Genomic DNA, 19396 nt, shown 5'->3' with positions numbered 1-19396 from the left:
GGTAGGCAAGCATGCTAGATGTTTCGAAAACATCAAGTACAGTAGTTCCTTGTCCAAAATGTTAAATCAACTGGAAAGATACAATCATCTTGTTAGTTATGCCTTAAAATGTTCAACTTATTTTAAAGCTGTCATCAAGTAATTTTAACACAACATTGCTTCTTACCGAACATTAATGTTAGTTAAGGAAGGCTAGCACTAGCTACTTTTCTAAGTCATGCAGATGCGCGAGGCTTTCCATCAGAGCGGGAAAAATGTAGGATGTTCAGTGTACAAGCTAGTTACAAGTCAAAATGTTAATCAGCTGCCTCATTTTACTGAAAGAACATAAAATCAAACAATTAATGTGTTTCTTTGCTTTTTAGGATGTTAACGTCATTCGCTTGCAAAACAGTGCGTATGTCACCTCAGTCAGCGCAGTACAACTGTGATTCTGTCGGCGTGATTGTAAGCCAGACCGGGTGCGTTACGGAAGACCAAGGTCAGATTTTGAACACCGAGTTAAACTTGATGGAGATGACTGATGTGGAGTACACACATCTTCAACACATCATCCAGACGCACATGGAGTCACAAACATCTGACCCGGACGGATCAGGAGATGCCCGATTTAACTCAACAATTTTTGCTGTGGGCAGCAACCCTGCTCAACAACCGACGAATACAAAGGTTGAAACCGAGTACACCGCGACGTCTTCCCATACCACCCCATCAGATTTTCCATCAACATTATCTGATGGGCAGTCCATTTTGACTCACTCAGCCAAGCAAGATCAATTTGATGTTCAGGGGATTAAAATGGTTCTAGTCAGTGATGCTGACGGCATATCAGGTGAAAGGACACCGACGTCCTGCGGGGAAGTGCCAGGCTCGGTCTTGGCCAAAGTCAGAAGTGCGAGTGATACAACAGGAGACAGTTGTGTAGAGCCATTTGTCAATGGCGCACCTTTACTGGCCAGGCCTAACCCTCCTGCCCGGGTTCGTTTGGAGAAGAGGTTTAACTGTGGTGAATTCCCCAGACAGCAAGATTCACAGTCAGTAGCTCTTACCAAGTAGGTGTTATTATGTATGTGTACACACTATATGGTACAACCTTTCACTATATATAATCTATTTACCCTTGTGTTTCAGTTTTTTGACAATGCTTCAGCATTCTTCAGAAGCACAAGAAGCAGCTATGCATCCTCAAATGCAGAAATGGATGAGATCAGACCGAAGCAATCCCATTGAACTGTCACACACGTATGGAGGGAGCTTCAACCCCATTGCAGGCTTTCGTGGTCAAGTATGAGCAACATTATAAAATCAAAAGTTAATTTGCAAAGAAATCTTAATAATTCATTTTTTATATCTTGTGATTAACAAAAGTGTGATTCTCAGGGGTTTGGTAATAATCATGTGCTTGAAACCAACAAGCATCAGGGATTGATTATCCCAAAGAACTTCACATTCAGCTGCCGTCAAGAGAGAATGAATGCAAAAACACCCTGCATCAATAACGCATCCCCAACAGATGAACAGGTGTGGGTGAAAGTAGAAAGTAAGTTAATGCTTCTCTGCTATCTCCTGCCTTTTGTTTTTATGCTGATAATATTGCATGTATCTAAACCACACTCCATGTCATGTAATGCTGTATCAGCAACCAGCAAACACCTTAAAATGTATATTTTTTTAATGTTCCCATTCCTAATGTTTTTAAAGATGATGGTGCTGCTGTAAGACCTGCACTTCCTGCTAAACGGGCTAAAACCCGTGGCCCTCGGAGCCTAAAGGCCACCACCGCCTCTACTGCAGGCTCAGCTGATGTAAGTGGAGCTGCAGGGGCCACAGGAGGAACCAGGAAGAGAGGAGGGGGCCCTGTGGAGAGTAGCCAGCGCAGAGAGAGACACAACAGCAAAGAGAGAGACCGCAGGTAACTATGTTCACAACTTTGTGCTACAACAGCTGCAAGTATCCATCCACCCTTTCTTGACTTTCCTACATGCAGTTCTTCAACAGTAGAAAAGAGCAGCTGGAACAATTCTCTTACTGATGTCTAGGAGGAGAATTCGCTTTTGCTGTGATGAGCTGAACCTGCTTGCACCGTTCTGTAACCATGAGACTGACAAAGCCACAACCCTGCAGTGGACCACAGCCTTCCTGAAGTACATCAGAGAAGTTTATGGAGATTCCATCAAACAGGTGAGACGAGACACATTTCCTGGTTACCATAGCAGTCACAAGTTGCTTACATTCATACCTGTGCTTGACTGTTATGCATCATGTGTCTTGTGTCTAAGATTGGATTAACAAGATAGTATACACTGAAGCTGGCTTCAATGATAAGAAATGTGCTGCTCGCTCACAGCGTGTTAAAGCGTAGAGCATAGTGTACAGTCATGGCCATAAGTTTTGGCAATGACAAAAGTGTTTTGCAAAGTTTTCTGGTTCAGTATTTGAGGAAAATGTTTTCACGTTTTTATAGAATACTGGAATACAATAAGGCACATTTCATATTTTTTTAAGCTTTTTGTGGGCTAAAATGTTCAATATATGCAAATAGTCCCCTCTTTTACAGCAGTCAATCTGCTCTTAAAATCCAATCAGAAGGATAGAGTAATTTCACCTGGCTAGAACTAGTTCACACTTTCCCCTGTGCCGATGGTATGACTTACTGAAATGATGTTAGCAGTCATTTTATGCCATGGCCCAGCAAGCTTTGCAAACACAAAATGTATGTCGCTCCCAATACTTTTGGCCACGGCTGTAGGCACTTGGTGTGTTGCACAGCAGCGTACATAAACAGCTAGGTAACTTTAACATCACATACAGCTGTTAGCTCATTGGTTGTTCTATGAAGTTTGAGCTTTGCGCTCGGTGGCAGTTTTAAGCTCTGCGCCACATCGTGGGTAGCAATGCCACTGCTCTCCCTATAGGAAAACAAGAGTACAGCCAGCTCAGAGCACTCTTAACTGATCATGTGTGAGTACCTTAGCTCACCTGCTCTTCATTCTTACAGCAAGTTGACTTATTACCCTGAGGCACTAAATCTATTCTCATGTGGTGACCTCTCCTTCAGGAGTTCCAGAGCACGTTCTGTGGAAAGACTGGCCTCCGTCTGAAGCCCAGTGGTGTCTCCAGTCAGATCTTGGTCCACCAGGAGACAGCAGAGACACATAGTGCCCCACAGGCAGCAGAGCAGTGACCCACCAGCTTACAACCTACACTTTTTCCATCAGTATTTAACTACTATTCTATTTATTACTAATTTATTTTACCCTCCAGTAACTTTGTTCCATCAGGTATGGCATTGGGATGATATCTGTTCCACAATAACATCAGGTATTGCCAAGGTCACATATGCTTATTATTTGTGTGTTTTGAGGGGTAGGAGGATGTAATGCAGGTGTGATTTTGACTCATTGTCCTACCTCTTTGACAGGACAAGTAGGGCACCATTAATACACAGTATTTGGCCACCAGTTTTTATTATTATTAATTCACCAGCCATTTGTTAATCATTTCCTGTTAAAAGAGTTATTGCATTTGAGTTTTGTCTTCAAAAACTTAAATGACAAGGATGTAATTTGGAGGTTTTGGAAGTTTTAGACCATGTATAACATTCAAGCATGGTTGTCTTGGATCAGGTTACTGTGTGGGAAAGAGACAGATGTCACTTTTTAAACAGCTTTATATTATTGAGATTTTTTCAGAGCTGCAGTGTTTTGCAAAGCCATGCACAGATGGCAGAAGATGAGCTACACACTAATTAGAGTTAAGTTTGTAAATGTAATTCTGTTATATTTGTCATGTCCATCTTTGACATGTGTGATTGTAATGTATTTCCTTTGACCTTTTAAATAATAAGTATAGGTTAGTTGCTTGTGTGTGGCAGCCGTAATCCACATTAAAAGTAATTAGATGAATGCATATTGTTCTGTTATTTTAAATATGCTTTACTTAAATTTTATATAAAAAACTTTTTCGAAGGTGGTAACATGGTTCTATTGTAAGTTTAGTTGTCTGTTTAAACTTGTTCCCAACATTCTTTTTGTAAAATAAACGTGTCTGAAATTCTTGTCTTTGGTTAGAGTTTGTTATTTTATTGCATAAAAATTATGTTTATTAACTTCATGTGTAGAAAAAAGTTTTACTGAAAAGTGGCTTTATTTGTTATTTCTTACAACATGGTGCTGTAGCATCTTACTGTACATACAACAGTCACCCACAAATAATAAATAGTATTTAAAGTCATGTATATTTAATAGTTACAGCACCGGTACATAGTGGATGTGATCATTGCAAAATAAAAAATTAAAAGCCCACAAATTGATACTTGAGTTATTCTACAATTATAATTTCTGATGCATCCACACCACTTTCATGTTTTTTATTTCAAAACTTGTGTAAAAGGGAGATCTTAGTCATCAAACATGTAATCAAGAAGTTAAAAAGTACATTTAGATGGAGCAAAACTTTACAAAAACAAACATTTGCAAGACCTGTAAAATACTGTGACTGCATCAAAATACACAATATCTGGGCGTAGATCTTTTTTTCATTGCCTGTTACAGTACACACAGCTTCTTTACATATAGGCTCAGCTTTTGCTTTCTGGCCCCATATCTTCATATTTTACATAAGTAAGCTTGTCTTGTGGGTCACCTGTAGTCTAAGCAGAAATGACCTTGAAACATGGACAGTCACTGCAAAGACAATCACTGTTGTCAGGCTTGGAAAGTAATATACTATAGGTATGTTATCTAAGATGGTGGATGTTGAATCAAAATGTACATGCTTTTTACATAAATGAATTACAGAAAGTATGGCCTACAAGCACTTTTCTAGTAAAGTTGTTTTCAGTCATTTTTTACGTTATTCATTTTTGATGGTATTTGGAGTGACAGGTGTTCTTCTTATATCATTCTTTGTCCACTTGATTTATTGATGGACTTGAGATTTGTAGTCTTTCATTTCATCTATGATTTCCCAAACTGCTGATGCTGTTCTTTAACACTCATGGGATGTTCTCTTCGTTTCATATACAATCACATTGTTGTTACAGTTCCTGTCCCGTTTGACACATTAACGTGGAAATGTGATGTTTCTTTCCTCTTCTTCTCATCCTCCTCTTCCCCCTTCCCTGGGGTTGGTAGTTTCAGGGTGAGGGGTAGTATTGTTTAATGGTTCTTGGGGTTGGAGGTTTTTCCAGAAACTGAGGCACCTTGACAGGCTGAAGTGTCACAGATTCCAGGAGACCCCTGGTGTCCGGTCCTACCTGTCCGGCCAGACTCTCCTGGCTCACCTGGATCTCCAGAGGATCCATCACGCCCATCCTTGACGATTCCATGCACTCCTGGCAGACCTGCGTGCAGAAAAAGTCATGTTTCTTTCTGACATATAGCATCCAGCTATTTTTACACAGGTTCACCTTGTCCTTCTAATACCAGCTTTCCTACAGAATCAACCGCATACTGTCTGGTCCCTTTCCTGCAGTTTTCACTCTCCCCTACGTTTCATACCCATGCAACCATCATTATCACAAAGCAGAGATGCCTTTAAAAATATTACGTTAACACAATACAGTATACAATGCATACCTTGGTGTCCTTGGTCTCCAACAGGCCCGTCAACAGCCTTTCCAATGGGTCCCTTGTCTCCCTGTTCACCAACATCACCTTTAGGACAGAGAGAGTAGAACATTGGGCCATGCCATAGTGAATTGATGTGGGAGTTTGGCAAGACCTGGGGAAAGATCTCAGCTAAAGATGTGAGTTAAGTTCTCTAACCTCTGGGACCAGGATCTCCCAGGTCTCCAGGCAGCCCTCTGTATCCTGGAGGACCTCGAGAGCCAGGGTGTCCAATAGACCCTGAACCACCTGGTTTCCCAGCGCGTCCGGCAGGCCCAGGACGACCAACCCCTCCTGGGGACAGGGGCCTCCTCAAGTTGGCAGCCAACTGTGCAATCTGATCTAAGAAATAAAGGATAGGAGAAGACTCGTATCAATATCTATTGAGTTACATCGGAAGTTGGATACCACAATGGTCATTTATCTATCCAAGTATAATATATTGAAGGGCATGGTAAATATCCTCACCATCAATCATTGAGCCACACAATTCTCTGATGTGCTGTTCACTTGCAAGTTTACCCTGGGAAGAGAATGCAAAACAGATAGATAGGCATGGCATTCTTAGTAGTGTGATTCAGTTATGCTCAGTAGGAGGGGATCAGAGCACTAAGGCAACTCACAGGAACACCATTTTTCCCTGCAATGCCGGGTAGACCTTGTTCACCCTGGAAGCCCATAAGTCCTGGTTTTCCTGGGGCCCCTCTGGCCCCGAGTTCTCCTTGAGGCCCCACCACACCCTTGGGTCCCAGCTCACCAGTCTTTCCCCCCTATGAATAAACAAACACAATCAAACAACAGCTACCATTGAAAATTGCTATACACATATATATAGGGGGCAGATGGCTGAGCGGTTAAGGAATCAGTTAGGGAATCGGGCTATTAGTCAGAAGGTTGCCAGTTCGATTCCCGGCCATGCCAATTGATATTGTGTCCTTGGGCAAGGCACTGCATCCTACTTGCCTCGTGGGGAATGTCCCTGTACTGTAAGGCGCTCTGGATAAAAGCGTCTGCTAAATGTAATCTTCAAAAATAAAAAAAGAGTGTTTTCTCTTTTCGTTCACACATTCTCTTTGGACCAGTTTAGTCCCCAGAGGATGTGAGTGGGAGAAAACGTGGTGTTTTCTTCAAAATTAAGGTGATGAATGAAACAACAATGCAAGAGCGTTAGCAGCGATGAAGGTAGTGAGCCCAGGGGCGCCGCAAGGAATTTTGGGCCCCATGAAAAAAAAAAACATAATTTCTATTAGTTTTTCAATTTTTGGGGGCCCCTGTCAGTCAGGGGCCCTTGGAATTGTCCTAACTTTTCCCCGCTATACGGCGCCCATGAGTGAGCCACATTCATGCTGTGCCTGTATTGATATGAACTGTGCTGCTTCTCAGTGTGTTCACTCTCATGAAGCTAAAGCACCTATACCTCAAGCTAATTGATACTATTGAACTAGGAATGTGGCATAGAGTCTTCAGTGGGTTGTGTGTGCTGCAGTCTTGTCAAAAGATGGAATTAAAAATGGTTAAAATAACTCACCTCTCCCTTTTGGCCAACTGGACCAAATGGACCCTGAAAATATTGGAACAGTTGTTATTATTATACACCAAAAGGTGACACTTCTAAATGGCATTGAAAAGTTAACAACAAATACAACCATACAACTTATTGAATTTTGTTCAATTCCCCCACTTACACATATTTGCTATACATAAACAGGGTGGGCAAAAATAGGGCAAGCTGAAGTAGGAATAAACTTACAGGTTCTCCATTCTCTCCTGGGAGACCATCACTTCCTCCCACGCCCTAAACAGGAAAAAAGGATCTGAATTAAATGCTGCTTATTGGAACTGATAAGTGATATCTTAATTTGCTTGTACCAAATGACATGTAGTCGACTGTGCTAAAGTCCTTACCATGTCTCCCTTAGGCCCTGATGCACCAACTGGTCCCTGAGAGAGAATGAAAGGAAGAGAGATAGAGAGAGAGAGAAGGGGGGCAACTGTTAAATAAATGAGAGCCAGCAGTTATAAGGCACAGTAGCAGTGGCCTTAGCTCCATAGATGGCAAGATGGTGGGAGTAGTAGGAGGTGTGGAAGGTACGAGTAGGGGGATCTGGGAGCTGGATAAAGGCATGCTTTGTTCTACCCCCCGGCTCTGAACAGGGGGCAGCTTTGTTTTCACTCTCCAAGGCACAGTCTGAACACTAAAGTTGGGGTGCGTAGAGTACTCTGACCTGGTCATGAACATATTCCACATGACATTCCGAGATGGGTGTGGCGACATGTGCTACTTAATCTCTATTTATCTGCAAGTGTGTGTGTTGTGTGTGTTGTATTTGTATTTAACATATTCCCTCAGTCCAGTTTTGGGTCAGTTGGTCAAAGGTCTAATCTTATTTTAACATATTTCAAAACCGAAGGCCATGTTTACTTCCACGAGGTGTGCATTGACATTGATTAGGGATGATCTGGCATTGAACCAGATAGCGAACATTCCTGGGTTTGCATTCCCAGGTATTGAGTAAACACTGAAGGAGACTCCGTAGTGCTCCTTGGTCCTGCCAGATGTCACATCTCAGACTCACCCTTTCACCAAATCCTCCTCGGATCCCCGTTGGTCCTGGAAGGCCAGGGTCCCCGAGTGCCCCCTTCACACCCTGTGGCACATGACATAGACAGCAGCATCACTCTGTAGTTCATTATGGGAGTCAGGTGGCTGAGCGGTTAGGGAATCGGGCTAGTAATCTGAAGGTTGCCAGTTAGATTCCTGGCCATGCAAAATGACGTTGTGTCCTTGGGCAAGGCATTTCACCCTACTTGCCTCGGGGGGAATGTCCCTGTACTTACTGTAAGTCGCTCTGGATAAGAGCGTCTGCTAAATGACTAAATTTACATTGTGAGATTACAATAGATTAGTATTTGTAATATATTCAACCAGTTGCATGAAAGGTAAACAAGTATCCAAAATCCCACAACAATTTTTTTATTGAACTGAAGTGTTTTTCAGTATTTATATTTACACTTAAATCAGCTTACATTTCACAGTGGGGTACTGACCTGGTGGCCTTTAACACCCTGGCCCCCAATGTTGCCCACTGGTCCAATGCCACCCTAGAAATGGGACATTGTGTTAACACAAGACAAAGTACATCCGAGGCTTCAAACACAAAACACATCACAATGATAGATTCACATCATTTTACATCAAAAATATTGTTTAATGCAAACGACCAGTTGAAACAACACATCATTAAAACCTCTTTTGGAGATTGTATGGTGTTTGTATGCAATTTAAAGTAAGACCTAATTTGGGTGTGTGGGATTTGTATCCCAGGAATGCTATGACAGGGGATGTATGTACAGCAGGGGATAGGAAATGTCACCTGGCTTCAGAACTTCTGCTGAATCCTTACATATCTGGAGAATCTAATGTGGAACTGCACACAAAGACCCACCTGTCCCTTCTCAATATCCTCCTCTCTCCTCAATCCCTCCTTTATGCATACATCCCTTTACCACTGACTCTACCTTTGCAGGTTACTAAAGCAGCAATCCTCTTTTCTTTTATCCCTTCCAGTTCTCTACAAATTACTCTCTCCACAGGTGACACTTGTCATGTAATTATGTAAATCTTCGGGGTAAGTCTATAACAGTCTAATGTGTATAGCATTCTGTAGTACCGAAGGCAAATCCAGAGATGCTACTGTGGGTGTACGGATATATTTATACTGTTCGTTGCTATGCAACTGTCTTCATTAATCATAATTATATTGTGTTGATAATGTTCTACTGTCTCTCTCAATACTCACCTCCAAAGTTGTAAAACAAACACACCAATTATGAAGGCAAACCATTTTACTATTAAGTAATTTGTATATTTGTGATTTGTCAAACTTGAAATTGTCAGTAGAAGAGCAGCTTCATATAATTGCTGGACAGATAGGTTAGAAAAACAAACATAAAAAAATGGTCACTATTTGAAAGGACTCTATTTGTGCTTCAGTGTCCCCGTTTCCTCCCAGTCTTGTATAATGACAGAAAGAAGAACTCATGACTAGATAATGTGCTAAAATCATTCAGTCCGATGGATGGTGCAGTTTGGATCAGCTATGTATAGCGAGGGATGTTTGAGTACTTAAAGATCATGTTTCTAAAGATTTGATAGAGGTATGAATGGTACACACAGATGTATAAATGGACGACAACAGAAGTGGCATGTTCTGTTCTGAGGCTATGTTGCAATGGATATAGTGATTACTGTAACCATGGCTACTTACAGCCACTCCTCTGGGTCCTGCCATACCCCTTTCTCCAGGAATTCCAATGTCGCCCTGTGGGAGGAGTCACAGGATGATGCATACTGGTGAGAGGAGCTCACGGACAGGACTACAACCACAAAAACAACAACCATATTTAGTTTGCCAACACCCAGTATAACCCAGAGCCCAAAGTTCCCCAGAAGCCCATCAGATACATACAGGAATACCTGGCTCTCCAGATGGTCCTGCTTCTCCCATTTCTCCTGGATCTCCCTGAGGAATGAGAAGGAAGCAGAAGACACAGGGATTGTTGGTAAGATGTTATGACTGTCTGTATGGTTAATAGGGTCACCACTGTCTCATGTTTCCTTAGTGGTGTGTGCTTGTCATACTCACAACTCCTCCTTTAGATCCTTTAGCACCAGCCCTTCCTTGCAGACCCTGAAACAATGGATCACAAACATGAACTAAAAAATTCACAGTAACATGAATTTCTAATTCAATGACTGTTCGGATTGGGGCATAACAGGACAATAGGGGCTGGCTCACTCTACACAGTGGGACACACACTCATCCTATCAGGCTCCACACAGGGCTCTTTGACAGGAGGACACACTGAGCCAGAGGAACTTGAGGGTACTCACAGGAAGCCCATTGGGTCCTTTTTCGCCAGGCACACCACCCCTACCGGCATCACCCTGGCAACAGAGAGCAAAATGGTCACTGTCACATGCCATGCCAAACTCGTTCACACACAGAAGCAGAGAGTAGCCTGATAAGGGACAACGTACCTTCTCTCCATCTAATCCTTGGGTGCCATCCTTCCCATCTCTGCCAGGAATACCCTGAGAAGGACACAAATGCCCTAAAGCTCACTCATCTGATGACAGATATGTCTGTTTCTGTTTTTCATTTCAGTTTGTGTTGGATAGGCAGCACTTACAGGCTCCCCTTTGGGTCCTGATCCACCAGGACCTCCTTTTGGACCAATTTTGCCCTGTTGACAGAAATGACAGTAAATTGGCCCCATTACTTGGGTGATGTGTGTAGATTGCAGAACATGTTGTGCGAGTGTATGTCTCAATGTCATGTTTCATTATTAAATCTTGACATGTTGCATGACAATACTTAAAATCGCCCTAACCATAACCCTCTTTATTATTTACTCACAATATCTCCCTTTGGTCCATTGAAACCCTGTGGTCCATTCTCTCCAGCATCACCCTGGAATCATCAGATAAGACACACACAGCTATTTATTGATGGGACCAATGGCCTCTTATGTACAAGCATAGAGACACAGTATCCTGAAGATCTGAACAGGGATGGGTAACACTGATAACACAAATATTTAACAAACAAAGAGAGACTCACTGTCTTTCCAATAACACCTGTAATGCCAGGCTTGCCACGGAAACCAGGTAAACCCTAAAAAGAGGATCAGAGAGAGAAATAAACAGGGACAAAGCTGCACTGAACAGTAAACGGAATTCCCACACAGCTCCAAGGGCAGTCTGGTGAGTTAAATGCTGCTTATCGTGTCAGAGAGCTGGTGTGTGACAGAGAGCTAGGTGTGTGGGGTGTATGCTGGAACTCACCCTGTCTCCCACTGGCCCCATCGGCCCCTGGAGTCCCCTCAGCCCACGTGGACCCTGGGAAACAGAACCAGATAATGTTCACACCGCAATCAGCATGACCACAACCCACACCCACCATCAGTACTCAGAACATCTGATCTGTATATCAATCCAAAGAGGGGCTAAGGCATATGAGACAATGCTAGCAGCATCTACAGGAAACAGGTCAGATGCACTGACTCACCTGCAGCCCCACAGTGCCGGGGGTCCCAGGAGGACCAGGGGGCCCAGAATCACCCTATGAGAGAGGACAGGACACAGTCAGACACGAGACTGACAACAACAATAACAAAATGTACCCTGTTTTAGTGCAACTAATATCACCTTTTCGCCATCTTTCCCAAGTTCTCCCTTGTCTCCTTTGTGTCCTGTGTGACCCTAAATGAGAAAGGAATAGGAAGAGAAAGAGAAGGAGAGAAAGGTAGTGAAGGAGTACAGAGAGAGAAGAGGAAAGTTAACATTGCACGTTCCATGAGCTTCCTATGAAGAGCAGAGACATCAGACATTCAGCACCAGTGAAGAACAGCCCAGAAGGCGGAGGTCACCTTAAAGCCAGGCATCCCAGGAGGGCCAGAGGGACCAGGGGGACAGATGGCAGGACACTATGTGGGGACAGGGACACATCGGGTCACTCTCTGAATCTGTACAACACTGTCTATTCTGACACGAATTGTCTGGCATGATTTCCCATGTGGTCGACTGAATAGAAACTGTACCAAAAGATCTCCACTGCCATCAGGGAGAGCACCAGGAAGACCCTTGGAGAGAGAGAGAGAGAGAGAGAGAGGGAGAGAGAGAGAGAGAGGGAGAGAGAGAGAGAGAGAGAGAGAGAGAGAGAGAGAGAGAGAGAGAGAGAGAGAGAGAGAGAGAGAGAGGGAGAGAGAGAGAGGGAAGGAAGGAAAAAAATACTTTGTGGTGATGCAGCTCCCAGTCATGTTGTGGTTGCGTTAAAAACATCCACTAGGTGGCAGTAAACATTTACATTGTTTTCAGCACAATCAATGGTATAGTTCTGATGAATGATTGAGATGTTTTTACTGATGTAAGTTACTTACTGGGGGTCCATCAAGGCCGGAAGCGCCAGCCTGTCCAGAAGGACCCTCAGGGCCCTGTGAGAGAGGAAGAAAAACTCTATGGTAGATGTTCCCAAACAAACCAACAGAAGAAACAACACAATATGAGGGGATCAAATCCCCACTGTATAAATATTAGATTGTCTCTACAGTTTTAATCTCATCATGGGAGTCAGATGGCTGAGCGGTTAGGGAGTCAGGCTATTAATCAGAAGGTTGTTGTTTCCAAATGATGTTGTGTCCTTGGGCAAGGCACTTCACCCTGCTTGCCTCGGGGGAAATGTCCCTGTACTTACTGTAAGTCGCTCTGGATAAGAGCATCTGCTAAATGACTAAATGTAATCTGTAATGATGAACTTTAGGAAGGAAGGAATTTATTGCAAGTAGCAATGGACATCAATTGAATCCAGTTCTGAATCCCTCCACCCACTCCTATCATAGGCCTACTCTGATCATACCCAGTCACAGCAGTGTCTTCCTCCCAGACCACTCCATCAGCCAGTCTGATGAGAAGCTTGTCTGAAATTAGACTTCATCAGGAAGTGTTTCTCCTGTTTCTCTTAGGAGGCTCCCCTGACTACTCAACCCAAAGACAGGAATCCAGGATGGACAGCCTACACTCATGGACCCCAACCACCCAACTAACTGGTCAGATTCTATTATTTCCTTTGGTTGTAGATGATTTATCTTACAAATAGAAATGATTGTAGAATATGAGGTCAGAGTGAACAAGGGAAGGGATTTGCACAACCCTGTTTTCAGTGAACTGCCTGAGCTTAGCTTGGCTTCCTGTGGGCCCTAAAGCAATCACCCCACAAGGTATTGCTGCAATTCAGAGATAAGAGAGTGGGGTGTGACAGGGGGTGGCCCTGCTACTGCTATCTGAGCAGTCTGGATTGGAAATATGTTGAGTATTTTGAACTAAGTAAGTGTGCATCTGTACTCCACATACATTTGTTCCAAATAACTGGGTTTATGGTGATGCTGTATTAGCTGCTCGTAAACGTTTTGAATGTGTATTTTTTCAACTCCAAAACTGCCCCTGTATAGAGAATCCTTAAAATCCAAAAAAAAACCTCTCAGAGATTGAGAGGAGACACTCACCACAGGCCCCTGTGGCCCCACTCCGCCCTGCAGCCCGTTGGCTCCTGGAGGCCCCTGGAAACAACAGGAACAGGAAGAATGTAAACACATTTACTAGAGTTTCCTACATGCAGGTAGGTATATGTGGGAGCATACATGTACACCCATGCAGTGTGAAAAGCCAGATGAGAATGTGTACTCACTGGAGCTCCTGTTCTCCCTCTGCCCTGCGGAATCCAGGGGAAGGCAGATGAAGTCACAGGAACAGATTAGGGGTGACATATCAACTGAACAAGGTCATTTTGATCAGATGATATACTGCAGCTGATTTAGGGTTTGTGTCATTGAAATCTGAGAATCAATCGACTGTAGGCAACAATGTTACAGAATAATCCATTACACTTGTCACACAATATTATTTTTGACTGGAGGGTATTTTTCCAAGTTATTCGTGCAACTTGGTGTGTGTGTGTTACATGAAGAATCAGAGGCTGCTTCTAAACCTACAGTTCATTCCAAACCTACATAATCTAGTAATAGTTTAGATCAGAGAAAAGAGTTCTGCTACAGCCTGCGTGATAGTGAAGCAGTGTAACAGGGACACTGTGTCACTGGGCAGCAGTGTAACAATGTACCTTTACGTCTGTGTACCAATGTCACAGAGGTGTGTGAGTACTTACAGGAGGTCCACCTGGCCCGGAAGGTCCAGCATCCCCCTGTAGACACACACACAGAACCTCTCAGATAACCACAGACAACAATCTGAAGGGATCCCAAACTCGACGATTGATCATTCAATCAGATGTGTTGTACCTGCAGGCAGTCTACTGAACTTGACATGATTTAAAGAAAAACACCTGGGACTGTTTTCCCATTGGAGTGGGGATCAACCACAGAATGAGTCCAAGGAATTCCTGCTTCAGGTTCCCTTTTTACTCTTTTTCACTCTCTCGTACGGCCTCACCCTTGTCCCCTATCCCCCCAGCTCTATTTGGAGTGTCTGTGTGGTGTGAAGGGAAAATACATCAACATTCAGATGTCACATAGTGGTGTCACAGCAACCTTAAGGCATTCCTCCCTGTTCAAACAAAAAAACTTGATTTGTGCACAAACACTTACATACATACACATAGAGTAATTTAAGACACTTATTTCTTAACTCGTTCACTCGTTCACTCGCTTACTCGCTCACTCGCTCACTCACTCACTCACTCACTCACTCACTCACTCACTCACATGGGATATTTTGTTCTGTTGAGATATAATTATAATTGGAACATTTTACATAGATTAATACTTAATAGTACCAACGTCACTGGTTGACACTAGGAGCAAAGGAAATATGGATATAGTTTGGATAAGAGCGTCTGCTAAATGACTAAATGTAAATGTAAATAAGTTCACTCTACTTTCCTTCTTTCCAAGCTGGGGGTGGGGGGGGGGGGGGGGGTAGGGTTATGATTGTCAATTTATTGGCACGTGGATGTTACCCAGGAAGTAACACTAAACATTTAATCTAGATGTGTGGATTAGTTGGAGTGCAAAGAAGTGTCCCTTTTTTGACAGTGTAGTCAATGTTAGTCTTCAAGTTAACATCAGATCTTTTCTGATCCTCCACCCTTTATTTATAGATTTTATGCATGAATATACAAGCCTTCATAGTTGATCCATCTTTAGACACCACAATGCTTTCATGCCTCTTTCCTAGTCCCCCTGGGTCCGACAGTCTAGGCCAGAGCAGTGGGAAACTGGGCACATTCCGGGCCGGATTAGAGAAGCAGCAACCTAGATTAATCTGACTGACAGTCACCTGATTCCTCATTAAGAACATTTCCACAAAGAGGCGGTTAGAGTCAGACAAATCCAGGTTGACAGAGAATAACAGAGGCCTGGGTGTGGGTAGCAGCTTGGCCCAGAGTGACGTCTGTTAGAACCTCTCTATACCAGCCTGATACACTGACCCGTCAAGTTACTATAGGTAGACACATTTAGGACTGTGGGTTATTTTATCCTCAGTCATGAGACGGATCATCACACTGTGTAGAGCATTACAGACTCTATAAAATAAACCTAATGGGGTAACCAATGTTACCAATGGTGGAATGGTTATGGCTCATTCGTTTGATACGATATGATTTGATCGATTTCATTGTCAGTTTAAGGCATAGCTTGAAGCCGGCATTTGCTTCTGCATGGTCCTAATGTGCAAACTGTTTCTGCCTCAATCACAGAACTGAGGGTATTGGGACAAATCCATTTCAAATCTGGAGGGGACATACCCCTCCCCTGTGCCTGTGTGTTGAAAAAGATGTGTTGAAATAAGTTTGGATAAGTAAGTGTACAGACTTCACTTTGTGTGTGTGGGGGAGTGTTTTACTGTTTTACTGTTGGGACCAAAAGGACGGTTACAGTTCAGGAAGATGTGATACCCAACAAGGCATATCTGTAAAGACTCCACCAGGAGCCCTGGGGAAGTGGGTGACACGGAGAGCCTTTCTGAGTGAAGTACTCACCATCTCCCCTGGAGGACCATCCTTCCCAGCTGGGCCATCAGGACCAGTCAATCCCTGAAGGGACATGTACTCCCAAAGTCAGAAGAGTGTGGAGAATGCATGAGTCTGACACCCACTGAAAGAAGTGTTGTGTATGTAAGTGTGTGTGTGGCAATTACTTACGTCCACCCCTGGAAGGCCTGGCAGGCCTGGGCTCCCAGATCCTCCTGGTATACCTGCTTTCCCTTTAGGTCCCTATAAACACATGGCCGGCTCAATAACCACACTTTAAAGTGCCTCTTGTTGTGGAATAACATTTAAATGGCAGTGTGGTCATACTTACAGTCTTCCCAGGAAGTCCAGCAGGGCCAGTTTTGCCCTGTTAGAAACAGAAACAACATCATCATAGATGGAATTATTTACATAATTAATTATTATGTGCAAATCTATAAAGGTAGTGTTTACCTCTATTTTCAAGACAAACTGTCATTTATAACAGGATATTGTTATAAGAGAGATTTTATGGTTCAAATAGCTTACAAAATATATACAACAAATGAATCCCATGTTGTGTATGAGTTGAGGAGGTAGCAGATCTAGACAGAGAGTCTGGATGCATACTGTGCTTGAGCACACAAAAGAAGCTGCAGTTCCCCTCTGCCTGCATTAGGAAAAACAAACAGAGCTAAAAGGACCCAATAATTCTACAGGGCATATGGAGAGACCACAGGTTGGTGTGGAGAGGGGGTTGTGAGGGAGGAGAGGGAGGGTAGTAGGAGGTAACTTTAGATGCTGCTAGGGCCGGGGAAATGTATGAATAAGGCCTCTGTATAACTGGCAGTTGTGAATTTACTTTACTTTATCAAAGCAGTGGAAGTATTCCCTCCCAAAATGTTAAGTCTTGAAGATAATCACATTCAAGTATTTACTTGAATTAACATGCAAAAGAAAGGCAGCCACGTTTGCCTGGTTAACATAAAATCTGAATGTCTATTATTTGCACCTAGACTTATTTCCCTCAAATTTCTACTAATATTAGGTTGGTACGTGGCTTAAATTATTACTCATACTAATCCACCTCTTAGTCCAATTATTATACTTCAACCAGTAGATTTGTGTTTTGTTCTGTGTATTTATAATGTCTGAGTATTAATAATGTCAATATATATATATATATATATATATATATATATATATATATATATATATATATATATATATGTATAAGATGACTGCCTGTGGGGTGGGACCAAAACTTTAAATGGGAGGAGCCACTCTATAAAACCTATTCTGAGAGCAATCATCCTCAGATGACAAGAACTCCCTTATACATCAGCATCAATGAAGGCAGTTTACAAATTTCACATTTACAGAGACAGCAGTATGTGCCTGTTGATTTGTTGAAATTTGAAATTAAATTGGAAGTATAATCTCAGTTATTGTCCTTATTTACAGCAGTGGAAATGTTTGTATGAGAAATATAGTTCACCACAATTGTGTCAGGCATTGTGTGAAGAACACACCTCATGCTAGACTGACATGATGAATGAATACATAGTGGATGTAATTGGAAACTTGTTTAAACTGTAGGCCCAGTCCTACAGCTTATGAAGTACAGACTATGTCTTCAGTCTTTGGGCAACTCACATCAGTGCCATCCTTTCCCGGGGGTCCTGGGGTTCCTGGCAGCCCATTTGGTCCTCGTGGGCCAGGTCTCTGCAACAGGTAGAAAACGTCAAAATAAATATTCACAAAAAAACAGAATAATATTCTACATATTTACGGAAGTCTTTCTACTAAAGCTAAATTGACACGGCCAATTCAGTACGAAGAAATCGTGTTTGATTCAAGTCCACTGCTTTTAAGTAGCCTAACTATTATTGCGCCAACTTTAAAAGCGGGGAAATATTAATGGGCAACGCTTTACGCATTGCTTTATGCATTGCTTTTGAATCCCCAAGCAACAAGCTACAGATATTGTAAAAAAATAAATAAAAAGAATAATAATAATAATAAAAAAGGAGTCTTCATAAACGGGATTATGCTATCCAGGGTAATAATGAGAAATGTAACGAAATAATATTTGATTGCGGGTTAGATGGTAATAAAAAGTGGGTAGATGGTAAAAAGGTTTACGCACAAACGGATGGGGGGCATGGCCAGGACACAAAAAGCCTACAATCAAATTTCACAAAATATTGGCCAAATATAAATCATTTTATAAGGGACATTGCTAATAAGTTTCAGTGTTTCCATCAGCTGCATAATCTGAATGAACAAAGGTGTCATTGTGCGCTGGCGACTGATCACCAGGCTCTACATTCCTCAGCTTCTGGAAACTGAACTCCACGACTTTAAAAATCCTTAAAAGTAGACAAATACAAAAATACAGAAGTGTCAACAGCCTGGCATTTAGGCCAACTTAAATAGTAGTTTACAAAGCTAATTCAGTTACAGCTTTATTGCACTGTAGCAGTAGGCCTTGTTTTACAAACAGCACTGTGCAATACCGATTTACCTGTAGGCTACCTGATGAAACAAGACAAGATTTGTCAGGGGTGCCACATGCAGTTGCTCACTTTTCTAGATCAAAACTTAAACGAAAAAATATATCCATCAAACTCATCTCAATGACGATGACACAATCTCAAGTTTCTCAGCCTACAAGTAGGCTACTGCAATGGATGTGGAGTTTCAACTATTTCGTCCACCCACCATCAAACTGCAGTTTTAAGACCACTGACAGAATGTAGGCTGCATTTTAAAGAAAGGAATGAGAAACGCATTAAAGCTACCGCTTACCTGTGCTGAAGATGATGTCAAAAGCTGGCATAGCAAAAGCACACCAAGAGCTGAGAACATAGCCATAGCTCCCGCTCGCCCCTCAAATCGGATTATACACGTAAATATTTAAACCCCGTTCCCTATCCTTATCGATGGCTCCCCCAGTATAAACAACGGACCGCTCCTTCACCTTACAGCGCGTGGCTCCTGAATGGCATTCACTTAGATTCCAGATAAACCCGAGCCTCCAGCCGAAGGGGCTGAGCTCAGTCTCGCTCTGTCGAAGGGGTGAGGGGGTGAGGCGAGCTGAGGGAAGGGTGAAGGGAAAAGTAAGGAAAAGGACATAACTTTGGAACCGGTGGGATGAGCTAAAAGTCCACAAAACTCCAGGTGGTGACCAATTAGAAACAGGCCACTGTTTACTCCTTGCTTATTTGTGAAAAATTATTGGAAGGGTGTAAGCAATAT

The 19396-nt window shown here is 42.6% G+C and overlaps 2 protein-coding genes across 2 annotated transcripts; one reads left to right on the top strand and one right to left on the bottom strand.

The window, feature by feature from the left end:
* Positions 1–366: 366 nt before the first annotated feature.
* LOC124480949 (transcription factor-like 5 protein) lies at positions 367–3900 on the top strand. The gene is made up of 6 exons (XM_047040629.1): positions 367–1052; positions 1132–1285; positions 1381–1540; positions 1702–1912; positions 2040–2181; positions 3059–3900. The coding sequence occupies exons 1-6, from the start codon at positions 367–369 to the stop codon at positions 3182–3184; spliced, it is 1479 nt and encodes a 492-aa protein (XP_046896585.1). The 3' UTR covers positions 3185–3900.
* Positions 3901–4218: 318 nt separating this feature from the next.
* On the bottom strand, positions 4219–19233 carry col9a3 (collagen, type IX, alpha 3). The gene is made up of 32 exons (XM_047040627.1): positions 18947–19233; positions 17792–17860; positions 16488–16523; positions 16328–16399; positions 16166–16219; positions 14333–14368; positions 13856–13879; positions 13674–13727; positions 12552–12605; positions 12213–12254; positions 12042–12098; positions 11821–11874; positions 11681–11734; positions 11458–11511; positions 11234–11287; positions 11030–11083; positions 10803–10856; positions 10651–10704; positions 10504–10557; positions 10256–10300; positions 10079–10132; positions 9878–9931; positions 8658–8711; positions 8186–8257; positions 7515–7550; positions 7360–7404; positions 7138–7170; positions 6233–6379; positions 6078–6132; positions 5769–5951; positions 5580–5657; positions 4219–5344 (listed from the first exon to the last, which is right to left on the bottom strand). Exons 1-32 carry the CDS (start codon positions 19010–19012, stop codon positions 5160–5162), a joined length of 2037 nt encoding a protein of 678 aa, XP_046896583.1. The 5' UTR covers positions 19013–19233; the 3' UTR covers positions 4219–5159.
* Positions 19234–19396: the final 163 nt, after the last annotated feature.

This window comes from Hypomesus transpacificus, chromosome 18 (genome assembly GCF_021917145.1).
Source record: "Hypomesus transpacificus isolate Combined female chromosome 18, fHypTra1, whole genome shotgun sequence".
In the NCBI taxonomy this organism is placed as follows: Eukaryota; Metazoa; Chordata; class Actinopteri; order Osmeriformes; family Osmeridae; genus Hypomesus; species Hypomesus transpacificus.
Note: the sequence above shows the minus strand (reverse complement) of the source record. Positions and strands in the feature narration are given on the sequence as shown.

Coding starts and splice junctions, on each gene's coding strand:
- LOC124480949 (XM_047040629.1), top strand. CDS start 367: ATGTTAACGTCATTCGCTTGCAAAACAGTGCGTATGTCACCTCAGTCA. Junction 1,053..1,131: donor CAGTCAGTAGCTCTTACCAA/GTAGGTGTTATT, acceptor CTTGTGTTTCAG/TTTTTTGACAATGCTTCAGC. Junction 1,541..1,701: donor GGTGTGGGTGAAAGTAGAAA/GTAAGTTAATGC, acceptor ATGTTTTTAAAG/ATGATGGTGCTGCTGTAAGA.
- col9a3 (XM_047040627.1), bottom strand. CDS start 19,012: ATGGCTATGTTCTCAGCTCTTGGTGTGCTTTTGCTATGCCAGCTTTTG. Junction 10,857..11,029: donor ATGGACCAAAGGGAGATATT/GTGAGTAAATAA, acceptor TTCTGTCAACAG/GGCAAAATTGGTCCAAAAGG. Junction 7,551..8,185: donor GAGGAGGATTTGGTGAAAGG/GTGAGTCTGAGA, acceptor ATTCTCTCTCAG/GGACCAGTTGGTGCATCAGG.